This window comes from Salvelinus namaycush, chromosome 16 (assembly GCF_016432855.1).
Source record: "Salvelinus namaycush isolate Seneca chromosome 16, SaNama_1.0, whole genome shotgun sequence".
Taxonomy (NCBI): Eukaryota; Metazoa; Chordata; class Actinopteri; order Salmoniformes; family Salmonidae; genus Salvelinus; species Salvelinus namaycush.
This window is the reverse complement of record NC_052322.1, coordinates 37,665,434-37,685,835: the sequence shown is the minus strand read 5'-3', so window position 1 is coordinate 37,685,835 and position 20,402 is coordinate 37,665,434. Positions and strand designations below refer to the sequence as shown.

General features: G+C 40.1%; 2 protein-coding genes across 3 annotated transcripts; one reads left to right on the top strand and one right to left on the bottom strand.

Annotated features, from left to right (window-relative positions):
• Positions 1-569: 569 nt before the first annotated feature.
• abt1 (activator of basal transcription 1) lies at positions 570-2,604 on the top strand. Of its 2 annotated transcripts, none has more exons than XM_039010198.1 (4): positions 570-688; positions 957-1,299; positions 1,402-1,577; positions 1,780-2,604. In XM_039010198.1, the coding sequence occupies exons 2-4, from the start codon at positions 984-986 to the stop codon at positions 2,158-2,160; spliced, it is 873 nt and encodes a 290-aa protein (XP_038866126.1). In that variant the 5' UTR covers positions 570-688; positions 957-983; the 3' UTR covers positions 2,161-2,604. The 2 variants fall into 2 exon arrangements, with proteins under 2 accessions (XP_038866126.1, XP_038866125.1); XM_039010197.1 differs by having other exon boundaries at positions 1,768-2,604.
• A 9,575-nt stretch (positions 2,605-12,179) lies between these two features.
• Positions 12,180-20,174, bottom strand: comta (catechol-O-methyltransferase a). Its single transcript, XM_039011196.1, has 6 exons — positions 19,945-20,174; positions 16,006-16,177; positions 15,678-15,795; positions 15,085-15,278; positions 14,789-14,920; positions 12,180-14,678 (listed from the first exon to the last, which is right to left on the bottom strand). The coding sequence occupies exons 2-6, from the start codon at positions 16,174-16,176 to the stop codon at positions 14,499-14,501; spliced, it is 795 nt and encodes a 264-aa protein (XP_038867124.1). The 5' UTR covers position 16,177; positions 19,945-20,174; the 3' UTR covers positions 12,180-14,498.
• Positions 20,175-20,402: the final 228 nt, after the last annotated feature.

Below are 20,402 nucleotides of genomic sequence, written 5' to 3'. Positions count from 1 at the left end.
ATGTTATAGCGAATGAAGTCCCAGATCAAGTTGCCTAAAAAGGTGATATGATACATTTTTTCATACACTTTTACATGGCTATAGTAGATGTTGTTGTAACAACAAGATCAAGTTGTATACTACTCTGCCCTACCAAGCAAAAAGGCAATAACTGCTCATTTGGTCGAAAATGAGTTAATGTCATTTTTGCTACATTAAATATATGCTTAAACATGTGGACAAGTATCCTGCCTCTATTGTACTGTGTTTTGGAGAAAATGGGAGTCATGTTAGCAGTAACTGCTTAAAGTTACTGTGAAACCAAGGCAAATAAAAGCAATTTTTCTCAGTTCCACGCTATGAGCAGTTATTGCCTTTTTGCATGGTAGGGCCGTACTGTCATCACTTTGAGCGTCATCATCACAGCGGGTGCATGTGAGAAGTGAGACCCAACATTTTACTATCCCTTACACCAACCAGTGCGTTCTAAATTCATTCTAAGTGTAATGTTGCCACCTTTTGTTCTAAAAGTGTAAAGCACCGGAAGTATTGATCTTCTTTCTGCCATACGTCATCACACTTCCTGCGCACGTGCGGTCCACATTAACTTGCGTTGTGTTCCTAGGTAGCTTTGACTTTGAAAAGCGTATTGTTATTTACTTATTAATGTATTGATTTTCGTATTGGAACGTCGACGCGAGGCTGCACGGTAAGTTGAGATCAACAACTTTGACGTAAATGTAAGAGACGCTTGTGCAAAGCGTTATTAACCCACATGATAGCCACTTAGCTAGCTAACGTTACCCAGTGTCAGCGTGTAGTGCCTATCATACGGCTAGCTAGCCTCTATGTTGGGATCACCAAGCGTCAGGCTAACGGCTAGCTAGCTGCTATGTTTGTTTTTTTGCTACAAATCTCTGCAAAAGGACCACGTGATAATACAATTGTCCTGAATCCATTTGTCAACATAAATCTAGGCCATCTGATCTGTCTGGACACGTGAGATGGAGAGGATGAACATCGAGGAGAATAAAGTGAATGAGGATATGACCGATGATGATGAAGAATCTGGAGAAATGCCCAAGATTGAAGCAGATGAGGATGACGACAACACAGAGAATGACGATGAAGAACTACATGATGAGGAACTTAAAGAACAGGCTGAAGGTGATCCCAAAGAGAAAAAGGTGTCAGTAGGCAAGACGTGTCTGCCTGGAATAGTGTATTTAGGTCATATACCACCAAGACTGAGACCCAAGAATATGCGCAACATGCTGAGTCTGTATGGGGAGATTGGAAGGATATTCCTACAGCCTGAAGGTAAGACTGCACTCACTCTGCATGTTAAAATCAACCCTGACACTGTCTGACAGGATTTCCGTGTTTTGTCCCAATCATTACAATGATACCTGTTGTCCTCAGACCGGTCTGTGAAGAGGAAGAAAAAGAAAGCTGGCACCAAGGCATGCAGTTTCACTGAGGGCTGGGTGGAGTTCAGGGACAAGAGAGTGGCCAAGAGAGTGGCAGCTAGCCTCCACAACACACCGATGGGCGCCCGGAAAAGGAGCCGCTTTGTCAGTGACCTCTGGAACATCAAGGTATCTCAATTTTCTCTTCAATGATCTTTGTGTGGACATTTTAGTGTGACTACATTTAACTTTGGAAGTGTAAAGCACTGTCATAACCCACATGCCTCAGATCCCTTATTAATAGAAACCTTAATACCAACATTTGATTTTGTTGACATTTTTACTGTCTAAATAACTATTCTGACTCTTAATTGTCAAGGTTATTGTTCAGTACCTCCACAGGTTCCAGTGGTGTCACCTGAGTGAGCGACTGGCCTATGAGATGACTGTGCTCCAGCAGCGCCTCAGAACTGAGATCTCTCAGGCCAAACGAGAGACCAACTTCTACCTGGCCAATGTGGAGAAGAGCCAGAACATGGACAAAATGAGGAAGAAGAGGGAGAGGAAGGGCGAGAAGATAGAGGAGAAGACTTGGAACTTCACCCAGCGACATACAGAGGATGAGATCCAGATGAGTCGCCTGCGTAAACAGACCATGTCCAAGAAGAACCTGCTGAAGGCCCAGGACAAGGCTAGGGACATACAACAGAAGTCCCAGTCCAACGTCTCTCTGCTGGCCAAGATCTTCAACAGCAGCAAAGCCAGGGACTGAACCTAGCCCGGCAGTTCTGGTCAAACACAGTATCCCAGGACTGGTCTCTTTCAGTATCACAATTAGAGCAACCTTTTGCCCCTGACACTTGCTGGTGTTGTGAGCGACACTGAGAGGATGGGCTCTGTCCAGACACACACAGACTCGAGGGAAAAATACGGTGTTCTCCATCAGTATAATTTGATTATAAATGTAGGAGAGACTTGGACAGATCCTCTTTTTGGTTTAATGTGTTGTAAACTATAAGCTATGATGCAGTAACAATATGTTCAGCACCATGGAAAACATCTGCTCATACTGTATGTGGTATTTGGAAACATTAAATGGAAATACCTCTTATTTTATTTAATTATTGTAAAGATAAACACAAACCATACATTGATGATATATGCTGAACAAAAATATAAACGCAACATGTAAAGTGTTTCCATATGCACAAAAAGTGTTTCTCTCAAATTTTGTGCACAAATTTGTTTATATCCCTGTCAGTGAGCATTTCTCCTTTGCCAAGATAATCCATCCATCTGGCAGGTGTGACAGCATGATCATTACACTGGTGCACCTTGTGCTGGGGACAATGAAAGGCCACTTTAAAATATGCCATTTTGTAAAAACACAATGCTAACAGATGTCTCAAGTTTTGAGGGAGCATGCAATTGGCATGAACAAGAACAGATCATTTGGTTAATGACAAAAATAAGACCAAGTCAGGATCAAAATCACTCATTACTGATTTGTTTCAACTACAGTCGTGGCCAAAAGTTTAGAGAATGACAAATTAATTTTCACAAAGTTGCTGCCTCAGTGTCTTTAGATATTTTTGTCAGATGTTACCATGGAATACTGAAGTATAATTACAAGCATTTCATAAGTGTCAAAGGCTTTTATTGACAATTACATGAAGTTGATGCAAAGAGTCAATATTTTCAGTGTTGACCCTTCTTTTTCAAGACCTCTGCAATCCGCCCTGGCATGCTGTCAATTAACTTCTGGGCCACATCCAGACTGATGGCAGCCCATTCTTGCATAATCAATCCTTGGAGTTTGTCAGAATTTGTGGGTTTTTGTTTGTCCACCTGCCTCTTGAGGATTGACCACAAGTTCTCAATGGGATTAGGGTCTGGGGAGTTTCCTGGCCATGGACCCAAAATATTGATGTTTAGTTCCCCGAGCCACTTAGTTATCACTTTTGCCTTATGGCAAGGTGCTCCATCGTGCTAGAAAAGGCATTGTTCGTCACCAAACTGTTCCTGGATGGTTGGGAGAAGTTGCTCTCGGAGGATGTGTTGGTACCATTCTTTATTCATGGCTGTGTTCTTAGGCAAAATTGTGAGTGAGCCCACTCCCTGGGCTGAGAAGCAACCCCACACATGAATGGTCTCAGGATGCTTTACTGTTGGCATGACACAGGACTGATGGTAGCGCTCACCATGTCTTCTCCGAACAAGCTTTTTTTCCAGATGCTCCAAACAATCGGAAAGGGGATTCATCAGAGAAAATGACTTTACCCCAGTCCTCAGCAGTCCAATCCCTGTACCTTTTGCAGAATATCAGTCTGTCCCTGATGTTTTTCCTGGAGAGAAGTGGCTTCTTTGCTGCCCTTCTTGACACCAGGCCATCCTCCAAAAGTCTTTGCCTCACTGTGCGTGTAGATGCACTCACACCTGCCTGCTGCCATTCCTGAGCAGGCTCTGTACTGGTGGTGCCCTAATCCCGCAGCTGAATCAACTTTAGGAGACGGTCCTGGCACTTGCTGGACTTTCTTGGGCGCCCTGAAGCCTTCTTCACAACAATTGATCCGCTCTCCTTGCAGTTCTTGATGATCCGATAAATTATTTATTTAGGTGCAATCTTACTGGCAGCAATATCCTTGCCTGTGAAGCCCTTTTTGTGCAAAGTAATGATGACGGCACGTATTTCCTTGCAGGTAACCATGGATGACAGAGGAAGAACAATGATTCCAAGCACCACCCTCCTTATGAAGCTTCCAGTCTGTTATTCGAACTCAATCAGTATGACAGAGTGATTTCCAGCCTTGTCCTCGTCAACACTCACACCTGTGTTAACGAGAGAATCACTGGACATGATGTCAGCTGGTCCTTTTGTGGCAGGGCTGAAATGCAGTGGAAATGTTTTTTGGGGATTCAGTTCATTTGCATGGCAAAGAGGGACTTTACAATTTAATTGCAATTCATCTGATCACTCTTCATAACATTCTGGAGTATATGCAAATTGCCATCATACAAACTGAGGCAGCAGACTTTGTGAAAATGTATATTTGTGTCATTCTCAAAACTTTTGGCCATGACTATACTGAACAAAAATATCAACGCAACATGCAACAATTTCAATGATTTTACTGAGTTACAGTTCATATAAGGAAATCAATCCATTTAAATGAATTCATTATAAACATTTCTGGGATCTTTTATTTCAGCTCATGAAACCAAAACTTTACATGTTGCGTTTATATATTTTTGTTCAGTATATACAGTTGAAGTCAGAAGTTTACATACACCTTAGCCAAATACATTTAAACTCAGTTTTTCACCATTCCTCATATTTAATCCTAGTAAAAATTCCCTGTCAGTTAGGATCACCACTTTATTTTAAGAATGTGAAATGTCAGAATAATAGTAGAGAGAATGATTTATTCCAGCTTTTGTTTCTTTCATCACACTCCCAGTGGGTCAGAAGTTTACATACACTCAATTAGTATTTGGTAGCATTGCCTTTAAATTGTTTCACTTGGGTCAAACGTGTCAGGTAGCCTTCCACAAGACGTTGGGTGAATTTTTTCTATAGGATTGAGGTCGGCTTTGTGATGGCCACTCCAATACCTTGACTTTGTTGTCCTTAACCTGTCTGGCTCTGGCGTTCCGCCAGCGGAACTCCTCCCACATTCCACTGAAAAGGCAGAGCATGAAATTCAAAAGATATTTTTTAGAAATATTTAACTTTCACACATTAACAAGTCCAATACAGCAAATGAAAGATACACATCTTGTGAATCCAGTCAACATGTCCGATTTTTAAAATGTTTTACAGCGAAAACACCACATATATTTATGTTAGCTCACCACCAAATACAAAAAAGGACAGACATTTTTCACAGCACAGGTAGCATGCACAAAGCCAACCTAACTAACCAAGAACCAACCAAACTAACCAACAAACAACTTCATCAGATGACAGTCTTATAACATGTTATTCAATAAATCTGTTTTGTTCGAAAAATGTGCATATTTCAGGTATAAATCATAGTTTACATTGCAGCTACAATCAGAAATTGCACCGAAAGCAGCCAGAATAATTACAGACACCAACGTCAAATACCTAAATACTCATCATAAAACATTTCTGAAAAATCGATGGTGTACAGCAAATTAAAGACAAACATCTTGTGAATCCAGCCAATATTTCCGATTTTTTAAGTGTTTTACAGCGAAAACACAATATAGCATTATATTAGCTTACTACAATAGCCTACCACACTACCGCATTCATTCATCAAGGCACGTTAGCGATAGCAATAGGCACGTTAGCAATAGCGAATAAACCAGCAAGATATATAATTTTTGACTAACCTTGATAAGCTTCATCAGATGACAGTCCTATAACATCAGGTTATACATACACTTATGTTTTGTTCGAAAATGTGCATATTTAGAGCTGAAATCAGTGGTTATACATTGTGCTAACGTTGTGCTAACGTAGCATCTTTTTCCCACAACGTCCGGATATTTTTCTGACACTTTTTCTGACACACATATTCTGACCAAATAACTATTCATAAACATAACTAGAAAATACATGTTGTATAGGAAATGATAGATACACTAGTTCTTAATGCAATCGCCGTGTTAGAATTCTAAAAATAACTTCATTACGACATCCAGCTTAGGTATAGCGAGAGAGTACCCAAAAGCTGGGCGCCAACGACTAGTACAACATGTTCGACAGATATATGAAATAGCATCATAAAATGGGTCCTACTTTTGCTGATCTTCCATCAGAATGTTGTACAAGGGGTCCTTTGTCGGGAACAATCGTTGTTTGGTTTTAGAACGGCCTTTTTCCCTCTCGATTTAGCAAGCACACTTGCCAAGTGGCGCGAATCTCTCCATCGTCGACAAACAAAGAGAACGGAACACGGCAAAACCCCCGGAAAAATTTCAATAATCTGATTAAACTATATTGAAAAAACATACTTTACGATGATATTGTCACATGTATCAAATAAAATCAAAGCCGGAGATATTAGTCGCCCATAACGACAGCTTATCAGAAGGCAAATCCAGGTCCCTCCTCGCGCTCTCCAGAAAACAGGAAACTGGTGACACGTCATGCCAAGAGCTATTATTCGTGCCCAGATCAAGTTACACACTCAATTTCTTCTCTCACTGATTGTCGACATCTAGTGGAAGACGTATGAAGTGCATCTAAACTAATAAATATCAAGGACTTTAATAGGCAGCCCCTAGAACAGTGCATCGATTTCAGATTTTCCACTTCCTGTCAGGAAGTTTGCTGCAAAAGGAGTTCTGTTTTACTCACAGATATAATTCAAACGGTTTTAGAAACTAGAGAGTGTTTTCTATCCAATAGTAATAATAATATGCATATTGTACGAGCAAGAATTGAGTACAAGGCCGTTTAAATTGGGCACGATTTTCCCCCAAAGTGAAAACAGCGCCCTCTGTCCTCAACAGGTTTTAAGACATTTTGCCACAACTTTGGAAGTATGCTTGGGGTCATTGTCCATTTAGAAGACCCAATTGCGACCAAGCTTTAACTTCCTGACTGATGTCTTGAGATGTTGCTTCAATATACCCACATAATTTTTCCTACCTCATGATGCCATCTATTTTGTGAAGTGTACCAGACCCTCCTGCAGCAAAGCACCCCCACAACATGATGCTGCCACCCCCATGCTTCACGGTTGGGATGGTGTTCTTCGGATTGCAAGCATCCCCCTTTTTCCTCCAAACATAACGATGGTCATTATGGCCAAACAGTTTTTTTTTTTTTTTCATTAGACCAGAGGACATTTCTCCAAAAAGTATGATCTTTGTCTCCATGTGCAGTTGCAAACTGTAGTCTGGCTTTTTTATGGTGGTTTTGGAGCAGTGGCTTCTTCCTTGCTGAGTGGCCTTTCAGGTTATGTCGATATAGGACTCGTTTTACTGTGGATATAGATACTTTTTTACCTGTTGCCTCCAGCATCTTCACAAGGTCCTTTGCTGTTGTTCTGGGATTGATTTGCACTTTTCGCACCAAAGTACGTTCATCTCTAGGAGACAGAACACGTCTCCTTCCTGAGCGGTATGACGGCTGCATGGTCCCATGGTGTTTATACTTGCGTACTATTGTTTGTACAGATGAACATGGTACATTCAGGCGTTTGGAAATTGCTCCCAAGGATGAACCAGACTTGTGGAGGTCTACAATTTTTTTCTGAGGTCTTGGCTGATTTCTTTTGATTTTCCCATGATGTCAAGCAAAGAGGCAGTGAGTTTGAAGGTAGGCCTTGAAATACATCCACAAGTACACCTCTTATTGACTCAAATTATGTCAATTAGCCTATCGGAAGCTTCTAAAGCCATGAAATAATTTTCTAGAATTTTCCAAGCTGTTTAAAGGCACAGTCAACTTAGTGTATGTAAACTTCTGACCCACTGGAATTGTGATACAGTGAATTATAGGTGAAATAATCTGTCTCTGTGTCATGCACAAAGTAGATGTCCTAACCAACATGCCAAAACTAAAGTTTGTTAACAATACATTTGTGGAGTGGTTGAAAAACGAGTTTTAATGACTCCAACCTAAGGGTATGTAAACTTCCGACTTCAACTGTATGTGTCTCTGTTAACGTTGAAAAACATGCTTCTCCCTCTAACAGCATCCTGACTGGTTGCATCACTGCCTGGTACGGCAATTGCTCGGCCTTTGACCGCAAGGCACTGCAGAGGGTAGTGCGTACTTCCCATTACATCACTGGGGCTACGCGGTCTGCCATCCAGGACCTCTACACCAGGCGGTATCAGAGGAAGGCCCTAAAAATTGTCAAAGAACCCAGCCACCCCAGACATAGACTCTTCTCTCTACTACCGCATGGCAAACGGTACCGGAGTGCCAAGTCCAGGACAAAAAGGCTTCTCAACAGTTTTTACCGCCAAGCCATAAGACTCCTGAACAGGTAATCAAATGGCTACCCGGACTATTTGCATTGTGTGCCCCCCCCAACCCCTCTTTTTACGCTGCTGCTACTCTCTGTTTAGCATATATGCATAGTCACTTTAACTATACATTCATGTACATACTACCTCAATTGGGCCGACCAACCAGTGCTCCCGCACATTGGCTAACCGGGCTATCTGCATTGTGTCCCACCCACCATCCGCCAACCTCTCTTTTACGCTACTGCTACTCTCTGTTCATTATATATGCATAGTCACTTTAACCATATCTACATGTACATTCTACCTCAATCAGCCTGACTAACCGGTGTCTGTATGTAGCCTCGCTACTTTTATAGCCTCGCCACTGTATATAGCCTGTCTTTTTACTGTTGTTTTATTTCTTTACCTACCTATTGTTCACCTAATACCTTTTTTGCACTATTGGTTAGAGCCTGTAAGTAAGCATTTCACTGTAAGGTGTACTACACCTGTAGACCTGTAGACAACTTGTATTCGGCGCACGTGACAAATAAACTTTGATTTGATTTTAATATTTTCTTGGACACGTCACATTGTGTTATGTTCATTGCGTGTTTGTTAGGTAACTTTTCTCAGAAAGGTATTTGTATTTATTAAGGATCCCCATTAGTTCCTGCCAAGGCAGCAGCTATTCTTCCTGGAGTTTATTATGGATCCCCATTAGTTCCTGCCAAGGCAGCAGCTACTCTTCCTGGGGTCCAGCAAAATGTAGGCAGTTATATACAATTTAAAAAACACTGCAATACATTTCATAACAGATTTCACAACACATTACGTGTGTGCCCTCCGGCCACTACTCTACTACCACTTATCTAGAACACAAAATCCATATGTACCTGTGTGTATAGTGCTATGTTATCATGTGTCTGTGCCTGTGTGTGTCTTTTCACAGTCTGCCCTGTTCCATAAAGTGTATTTTTTAATCTTTTAATTAAAAAAGAAAATCTGATGTTACTGCTTGCATGAGTTACTTGATGTGGAATAGAGTTCCATGTAGTCATGGCTCTATCTAGTACTGTGTGCCACCCATAGTCTGTTCTGGACTTGGGGACTGTGAAGAGACCACTGGTGGTCTTGTGGGGTATGCATCGGTGTCTGAGCTGTGTGCTAGTAGTTTAAACAGATGCATTCAACATTTCAATACTTCTCACAAAACAAGGGTTGATGAAGTCAATCTCTCCTCTACTTTGGCCAGAAGAGATTGAGATGCATATTATTAATGTTAGTGCTCCATGTACATTTAAGGGCCAGCCGTGCTGCCCTGTTCTGGGCCAATTGTAATTTTCCAAAGTCCCTCTTTGTGACACCTGACCACACGACTGGACAGTAGTCCAGCCTGTAGGACCTGCCTTGTTGATAAAATTGTTAAGATGGCAGAGCAGTGCTTTATTATGGACAGACCTCTCCCCATCTTAGCTACTGTTGCATCAATATGTTTTGAGCATGACAGTTTACAATCCAGGGTTACTCCAAGCAGTTTCGTTTCCTCAACTTGCTCAATTTCCACATTATTCATTACAGGATTTAGATGAGGTTTAGTGAATGGTTTGTCCCAAATACAATGCTTTTAGTTTTAGAAACATTTAGGACTATCTTATTTCTTACCACCCATTCTAAAACTGATTGCAGCTCTTTGTTAAGTGCTGCAGTGATTTCACTTGCTGTGGTAGCTGATGTGTATAATGTTGAGTCATCAGCATCCAGGCTGTGTCACAATCGGCTGTGATTGGGAGTCCCACAGGGCGGCGCACAATTGGCCCAGCGTCGTCCGGGTTTGGCCGGAGTAGGCCATCATTGTAAATAAGAATTTGTTCTTAACTGACTTGCCTAGTTAAATAAAGGTTAAAAAAACAATATTTTAAAAAGCATACATAGACACACAGGCTTTACTCAGAGCCAGTGGCAGGTCATTAGTAAAGATTGAAAAAAGGGGCATAGACAGCTGGCCTGGGGAATGCCTGACTCTAACTGGTTTATGTTGGAGAGGCTTCCATTAAAGAACACCCTCTGTGTTCTGTTAGACAAGTAACTCTCAATCTACAATATAGCAGGGGGTGTAAAGCCATAAAACACAATTTTCCAGCAGCAGATTATGATCGATAATGTCAAAAGTTGCACTGAAGTCTAACAAAACAGCTCCCACAACTGTTTTATCAATTTCTCTCAGCCAATCATCAGTCATTTGTGTAAGTGCCGAACATGATGAATGCCCTTCCCTATAAGCGTGCTGAAACTTTTCCCAGATATGGCTGCTATATTATGATCACTACATCCGATGGATTTGGATACTGCTTTAAAGCAGATTTCTGCAACATTAGTAAAGATGTGATCAATACATGTGAATGATTTCATTCCTGTGCTGTTTGTAAATACCCTGGCAGGTTGACTAATAACCTGAAACAGGTTGCAGGCACTGGTTACAGTTTGAAGCTTTTTCTTGAGTGGGCAGCTTAATGAAAGCCAGTCTATTTAGGTCACCGAGAAAATATACCTCTCTGTTGATATCACATACATTATCAAGCATTTCACACATATTATCCAGTGGTCTATATAAGCTTCCCACCAGAATGGGCTTTATGTGAGGCAGCTGAACCTGTAGCCATATGACTTCAACAGTATTTGACATGAGATCCTTTCCAATCCCTACAGGAATATGATTCTGAACATACACAGGAACACCTCCACCATCGGCATCTGAAGATGTTGAAACCGTGTATTGGTACCACTGTATTATCTACGTGAGTTCAGAGATAGTCAGTATATGAATGTTTTCTGTTACTAGCAAGTTATCAATTTCATGAACCTTGTTTCTTAGGCTACATACAGTACGTTAACGTGAGCTATATTATTGAACCTTTATTTAACCTGGCAAGTCAGTTAAGAAAAATATCTTATTTTCAATGACGGCCTAGGAACAGTGGGCTAACTGCCTTGTTCAGGAGCAGAACGACAGATTTTTACCTTGTCAGCTCGGGGATTCAATCTTGCAACCTTTCGGTTACTAGTCCAACACTCTAACCACTAGGCTACCTGCCGCCCTTTGTATGGCTATGGGCCTCTTGGTGCTACTCATGGAACACAATACCAATAAATACAATAAATACATTACCTTCAAGCTATGGTGACCAAAGTGAATATGTACAATGCCTTCAGAAAGTATTCACAACCCCTGACTTGTTCAACATTTTGTTGTGTTACATCCTTAATTTAAAATCGATTAAATGTAGTTTTTTTGTCACTGGCCTATGCACAATACCCCATAATGTCAAAGTGGAATTATGATTTTAGAAGTTTTTACAAATGTATTAAAAATGAAAAGCTGAAATGTCTTGCATCAATAAGTATTCAACCCCTTTGTTATGGTAAGCCTAAATAAGTTCATGAGTACAAATTTGCTTAACAAGTCAGGTTTCATGGACTCACTTTGTGTGCAATAATAGTGTTTACCATGATTTCTGAAGGACTACCTCATCTCTGTACCCCACACATACAATTATCTGTAAGGTCCCTCAGTCGAGCAGTGAATTTAAAACACAGATTCAACCACAAAGACCAGGGAGGTTTTCCAATGCCTCGCAAAGGGCACCTATTGGTAAATGGGTAAAATGGGTATCAATACACCCAGTAACTACAAAGTTGTTCCTAACTCAGTTGCCGGAGAGGAATGAAACCGCTCAGGGATTTCACCATGAGTCCAATGGTGACTTTAAAACAGTTACAGAGTTGAATGGCTGTGATAGGAGAAAACTGAGGATGGATCAACAACATTGTAGAAAAGAAGGAAGCCAGTACAGAATAAAAAAGACAAGGCAGTAAGTCTTTAATTTGGGGAAAATACAACACATTACTGAGTATCACTCTACATATGCACAACATAGTGGTGGCTGCATCATGTTATGGGTATGCTTGTAATCATTAAGGACCGGTGAGTTTTTCAGGATAAAAAATAAATGGAATGGAGCTTAGCACAGGCAAAATCCTAGATGTGGTCTAATTGCCCCTACCCTGACTGACAGTCTCCTCACCCTATCACCAACCACCATCCCCTGTCCAATCCCCCTCCAGCAGAGGCGGGACTCCAGCTCCTTCACAACCTTTAAATACCCACACCTGTCACTAATCAGTGTGGCAGATCTTACCATTTCGGTTTGAAAGTGGTTTGCTACAAGACACCTTTTCTCTTGTAAACCTTTCCTTTGTGTATTTGGATGTTTATGACCAAGTATCCATCCCATCCTTACATCCTCAACCATTTTATCATCTGTCATCATTATCTTCAACAATTTAACTGAAATAATAAACCACAATCTCTAATGGGAACTGCACCACGCCCTAACTCAAACCAACAGTTACAGCAAGATACAGTCCTTTTACCACCACAACTCAGATCAGTTTTTACACTAGAGAAAAACCTGGTTCAGTCTGCTTTCCACCAGATACTGGGAGATGAATTCACCTTCCAGCAGGACAATAACCTGAAACACAAAACCAGATCTACACTGGGGTTGATTACCAAGAAGACAGTGAATGTTCCTGAATGGCCGAGTTACAGTTTTGACTTAAATCTACTTGAAAATCTCTGGCAAGATATGAAAATAGTTGTCTAGCAATGATTAACAACCAATTTGACAGCGCTTGAAGAATTCTGAAAAGAATACTAGGAAAATGTCCAGATGTGGAACATTCTTAGAGACCCAGAAAGACTCACAGCTGTAATCGCTGCCAAAGGTGCTTCTACAAAGTATTGACTCAGGGGTGTGAATACTTATATAAATTAGATATTTCTGTATTTCATTTTCAATACATTTGCAAGCATTTCTAAAAACATATTTTCACTTTGTTATTATGGAGTTTTGTGTGTATATGGGTGAGAAAAACAATCAATTTTATTGATTTTGAATTCAGGCTGTAAAACAACATGTGGAATAAGTAAAGCGGTATGAATACTTTTTGAAGGCATTGTAACTGACCCGATGTTTCTGTAATGATAAATTCTGTAATGATCCTAGGATGTACATGTTGTTTAAGTTAGAGAGATGTAAAATGTAGGTTTGGCAAGGTATTCATCTGAGCACGACCCATCCTTTGTGATGTTAATAAAGACATTAATTGGATTTAAGCATTTGTCCTTTGTTCTCAATATCTTCATTACCATCACAACTCCAAACCCTTCATTACAAAGATGGGTTCAAAATAATCTGAGTAAAATCCATCATTAAAAATATGAATGTTCAGCAAATCTTGCAAGTATTAAACAATTGATGCCTGACAAGCAAGGTTTACAATTGATAAATTCAATTATAGGGCAGCAGGTAGTCAAGCGGTTAAGAGCGTTGGGCCAGTAACCAAACGGTTGCTGGTTTGAATCCCCGAACCAACTTGGTGAAAAATCGACCGATGTGCCCTTGAGCAAGACACTTAACCCTAATTGCTCCTGTAAGTTATTCTGTATAAGTGTCTGCTAAATGACTAACATGTAATATACAACAATTTTACAAAATGTGAAGCATAAAGAATATAATGTAAAGCACTGCATTTTACTGTCATCACATCAGAAATATGGTAATAAGAGGACTTCCTGATTTTGTTCATCTTGGTTTGACTCCTATTACACAACACTAAGTAGTTTTAAATCGTCAAACAAAGGCTTTGTGAATAGGGACAATACACCCGCCCTTCCTTTTGTGCTCCACTCTGGCAGACGGAAGGATACAGAGAGCTCCATTCAATTAAACCCACATTGCAGTATTTACGCAGTAGTGTCAAAATGGTGCTGGGTCCTCTAAAAGTAGCAGGTAGGCCTTCCTTACAGATAGGTCAGTGCTATCCGGAATCCTTGGGATGTCCCTACCATAAAATTTAACTCTAACATTAACATTAACATGAACCCTTACCCAACCTTAACACTTACCTTAACCATAACCATTTTAAATGTCAACTTCAATGGAGCAGGGACTTCCCAAGGATCCTAATTGCACAGACCCTTTCAGATAGATGTTTTGTTTTCACAGTGCCACTCCTTAGTGTGTACATGGGCAGTAGGTAAGTCAATAAAGATACTGGATAAACATAGGTGCGGTAGGTGTTATTGAATGTGAACCAAGGCCTGTCACGTCTTTATCCCAAGAACACAGATTTCTCCAGGCCATCCTCCACTTTAGTGTACTCCAGGTGGGATTTAAAATATTTGCTCTCGTACCGAGGGCTGTTTCTGACATACTCCAAGTAGTCAGGGGTTCCAGGACAGATCACATTGTCTGCTAGCAGTATGGATCCTTTCCTCAGCAGCTGACACTCCTGACGAAAGACGCAAAGGAACAAGGGAAGAATTGGCTGCTGTTCATTTTCATGCAAAGTAATACAGTACATGTACAGGGTAATTGCAGACATATACAGCTGTTTTTTACCTCTAGAAGTTTGATATCAGGCAGGTAGCGGTCTTTCCAGTGGTCCAAGAAGACAAAATCAAACGTTTTAATCCCAAATAGCTCCTGCATCTTGGGGATTAGATCTCCTGAGGCTCCTTCCACCAGACAAATCTGACAAAACATCATGGGAGTTTTAAGAAAATAAATATGATTGACTCTGTCTACTGTATACCTGTTTGGAATTCAGTCAACACACCAGAGCAATGTTTAAGCATACATAAAGACCACAATGTGTGTTCTATTGAATTCAGCCCATCTGTCCATAGCACCCTCACCTTGTCCTGGAGCCCAGAATACTCAATGATCTGACGAGCCACAGCGGCATAGTCTGGGTTGAACTCCAGGGTAATGAGCTTGGTGCCAGGGGGCAGCAGGCGGGCAATACGAACAGTGGAATAACCACAGTACGTACCCAGCTCCAGGGCAGTGGATGGACTAACCTCGCACACCACAGAGTCCAAGATGGCCCCTAAATACACAGACAGGACAATAATGTGACTAATATAACTTCACAGTTCTTTATGTAGTTTCCTAGGTAATATACAGAATATTACCACATACCAGTATATATTCAAAAGTAACCTGTTATTTGACTGACTGTGCTTGTGGCATGTGCTTCTGGCACGTGTGTGTGTGTCAAGTACCCATCTATGCATGTGCAGTCATGCAGATGTCTTATTGACCCAGAGAAACTGTACATTCATGACTGAGCTGGGATAAGTCTTAAGGCTATTCTCTCATGAAACAAGATAGACTTGTAGAGGGAGGGAAGAATCCACAGGTCAACATTCAAGAGAGTGTGTAAGAACACACAGAGAGGAGGCAACCAGGAAATACATGTGAAAGCAGAACACAAGGTGTACAATACCTTTCTCATCTCCCACATTCATAGCCCATTCAGAATGCCTGCAGAAGTAATCGATAGTAGAGATGACACTCTGAGGGTCTCCTTTGATTGCCTTCTTCTGAACTGCTCTCAGAAGACGCTGGGCATCAGAGGGAGAACGAGGGTTTTAGTGAGAAGAAACAAAGAACCAGACCAGAAGAAACTTCTGATATTAATACAGGGGAAAGATAAAACTAAAAAAAAAAGAAGCTATGATATCTTCATCTTCTATCACTTTTCTGCATTAAAAAACGAGTGAATGTAACTCAGTAAACATGAGTTCCAAAGGGTGAAAGGTCTGAGAGGTCACCTGGGGTCGGGTGGATCGGGTGAGGATATTGAGTGCCCTCTCTACAATGGTGTCGTGCCAGAGCAGGGCCCACCATGCATTGTACTGCACAGCTGCAGGGATCAGCCAGGAGTACAGGACATACAGAACAGCTGCTCCGCCACAGCACAAAGCCAGGAAAGACAGCAACATGCTGGGGAGGAAAAGACCAGACACACTGTTATAAGAGAGCACACTAGGGTACTGTTTCCCTATGTTTGTCCTCAGCAGGCCTCTGTAGCGACAACACTATAATAATATGTTGATTCAACCTACATTTGTAAGGCAACTAGCTGCAATAGGATTGTGAGTTTGCTCAACATTTGAGAATATAGCAGAACCAACATACAGCATACAGTGTGTGCAAACCTGTCATCAAGGCAAAGGGTGGCTATTTGAAGAATCTCAAATATAAAATATATTTTGATTTGTTTAACACTTTTTTGGTTACTTCATGATTCCATATGTGTTATTTCAGAGTTTTGATGTCTTCACTATTATTCTACAACATAGAAAATAGTCAAAATAAAGAAAAACCCTTGTATGAGTAGGTGTTCTAAAACTTTTGACCAGTAGTGTATATCCTAAGGCCTTTCTTTGAAGGCCTAGTTACACCCTAACGCAGTGGTCTGAAACTCCTGGTTTACAGGCCATATCAAGCCTGCAAGTCACATTATGCTGGCTTGCAAAGTGATGTGTAACTCCTATTGGAATCCAACCAGAGTGAAGATATACAACAATTGAACATTTTAAATCACCCGCAACCCGCATTGAGAATGACTGCCAGGGTAGGGATGATTGATTATGATTATTGAGACTACCTAAATCATATAAACTGGAACAGCCATCTCAGTAACACATGGAAAAAGTCAAACTACTAATAGATTGGATTATTTTAGAAAAATGTATGTTATTTATGTTCCATAAGATTAATCAACCAATGCAAAAACATGCAAAAACACAGGTATTGAAACAAACAATTATAAAAATCAACCTGCAATAGAGCATGCTCTGGGAAATATGATAATGTTGGGCGTTGTTTTGAGCAAACATACATTTGCAATTTTACTCAACAAGCAGAGTTTGTTGATTTAACGTACAATTGTAAGGCAACCAGCTTCAATAGGATTGTGAGTTTGCTCAGCATTTGGCCATGTAGCTGAACCACATACAGTGTTGCCTAACCTTCCAAAGGCAAACATGAATTTGTCATTTTACGCAACAAGCTTTTTCAAATTCAGCTCACTTCGAGCAGAGTTTGTTGAGTAAACAACACATTAGTTCAAATTCTTGTCCATTTGAAGTAAACTCAACTCCCAGAATAGCGCTGATTAAGCAATTGGTTAAGTTGGCTTATTTTTTTTTCTTCTACAGATACAACCTCAAAATGGGTGGAAGACAAAAAAAAAAAGGGTAAAGTCATGACTTTTTGAAAAGGGCACTGGCCTTTGTAGCAGAGTGAATCCAACTTCATGGTGGTGCAACATGTATAGTCAAGATGAACAACATGCTAGTAAAGATTACTACAGTACTGTGCATGAAGATAATAGACAGTCTTATGAAGATAGACAGCCTCATGAATTATGCATATCATAAATAAAACCCTATTGGCATTGAATAGTGCTTCACTGGTGTTTGGTTAATATTTTGTAACTCCTCCTATTAATCCCGACAGTACACGACCCATATCAAATCATAAATAATTTCTAATAACCCTCTGTAGACCCAATTAAATTGGGGCGGCAGGTAGCCTAGTGGTTAGAGTGTTGGGCCAGTAACCGAAAGGTTGCTAGATCGAATCGTCGAGCTGACAAGGTAAAAATCTGTTGTTCTGCCCCTGGACTAGGCAGTTAACTCACTGTTCCTAGGCTGTCATTGTAAATAAGAATTTGTTCTTAACTGATTTGCCTAGTTAAATAAAGGTTAAATATGAAATAGAACTAAAATATCAATTTCAAATGAAACTGCAGTGGGAAGAGCTGCTGGAAAGTTAGAAAAATGTGTAATGCACCACAGTCAGCTCTTTCCTTGCATGTGAAGGAAATTGTGCAATTGTTTTGCTTGGGACTAGATGTGCTGTTTCTGCACGTATTGTGAGAAAACTGGCTTAAAGGCCAGGGTTAAGAACTGTGTCACAGTAAAGTCACAATAGGGTCATTCTTGAATTGCGGTGGTAAATGCTGTCCCTTGACTTTGACACCATGTAAAAACACTTTAAAATGACAAAAACATTACAAATAATACATTCTCTGTTTTATTTAACTGTTATTTAAAACATATGTAAGTCCTTTTTACTGCAACACATCTATTTGTATGCATTGTAAAAAACTACTGGGGGCTAGCAGGTTGGTTTGTCCCACTGGGGATGTGAAGAGGTGTGGTGACATATTTTGGGGATATATATATATATATATATATATATATATATATATATATATATATATATATATATATATATATACTATTTTGAAGGCTAGACAGTGAGGAAACATATTTAATATATTGTATATATATCAATAAAAACAAAGGCTATTAAAATGCTGTTTTACTAGTATGATGTGTCCCTCGGTTTTATGTCATTAGTGTTACAACCTTAAAAATCACTGAATACAAAGATATGTAAGGACCTTGAGCATTCTCTCCGGTGGCAAACTGTTATCTGAGGGGTCTACAAAGAAAATGATTAGCTAATCACACCCTTTTAGTATGTCATAAATGTGAGGATTCCATTGATAAGTGGTGAGTCTAGTGTCTCTTGGTGTTAGTCAATTTAAATGAAGGGAAATAACATTGTGACCAAAATTATTAATCATATCACTTTAGTAAATTATTTTGAAAAGATTGATGACCTTAGATTTGAGCATTTGTTGCATCCGTTTCAGAAAATCCTAATTTTCCTAAAATGTGTTAAAGGTATTGCAATCATTTGTGTTATTACTCCAAAATTGAACAGATGTAAATCGAACTAGTAAGGAAATCAAATTGTGCTCCTATTGCAATATCAGGGTTTGGCCAATATAGAACAACAACGCAACATGTTGACAAATTAGTCCCACTACAACCCTCCCTAATTAGTAGGCAGCAATACACTTTGGACCGGAGTTTCCTTTCAGTTGTTGTTGAGGACTTAAGAGCCCACGACTTCAAAAGAACAATAGAGGTGCCTGAGAAATGTTCACACGGTGAATTAAAGACGCTATCACTCACTGGGCAAAAAAACATGTTGAATCAATGTTGTTTTCATGTAATTTCAACAACAAAGAAATCTATCAACATAAGGACATTTTGTATTTTTTTCACCCAACTTTTAACCTAAATCCAATGACATGGGGACATTTGTTGTTGATTTCACAACTCAAACAAATATTCATTGAAAATAGACATTGAACTGAGCAGGTAGATGAGATAGCAACAATAGCATAAGCCGTAGCAGACAGACGGCTAGGAATCTGTCAGCTGAGACAATATTAGTTTACACACGGATAATAAAGCATGTGATGATTTTATCCTAATCTCTTTGGCGGAGGTTGAAGTCATGTTCAAGCTTCATTACATGGCCAAGTAAAAATATTTAGCTCTGCAAATTACCAAGAAAAAATATATATTTCATGCAATATCAAATATATCTATATTTATTATATACATATGAATTTAAGTAATTCTACACTAACATATTATACATGTTCTCAGATGTCAGTAAGCCCTCTTATTTCAGGTCATGGCAAAGCACCACAAACAATACTGTTATTGTGGTGGGGGGGAGTTTCAAGTTAACATTTTTCACATTTTCTAAACAGCAACACACACACACAGAAAGCAATCTCACCATGGCTTTTCATGGAATTTAACACAACAAAGAAAGGACAGACAAACTGTTGAACATAATTCTGAAACATAATTTCCAATAGAGCCATATCTTACGTCCTGCTGATGTCTCCACGCTCAGAGCTGCTTCTCCACAACCTCTTATCCTTTGTTGCCTATTTCCCCTTTAAGTCCCTCACCACACTACGGGGCACGCTCCTCTCTCACTCTCTCTCTTCCTCTCGTTCTGTACTCTCTCGCTATTACTCTCCCAGGCAGCTTTGACGTGAGCTGAAAGGAATGTGCAGCTTTAGGTCAAACTGCAGAGCTTGGCTCAGTTGCACACACACAGTGACATAGCATAAGCCCCAAAACACACCCACACAAAGAGAGAAAGGCTAATCAACAGCCAACTGGGCAGAGTTTTAAATCCCTCTTTAGCCAATCATGCAATAATTCTATCTCTCTCTTTCTTCCTCTTGCCATGCTCCTCTCTCTCTGTCATCCTATCCTATCTTTCTCTTTCTTCCTCTTGCCATGCTCCTCTCTTTCTCATCCCATCTCTCTTTTTCTTC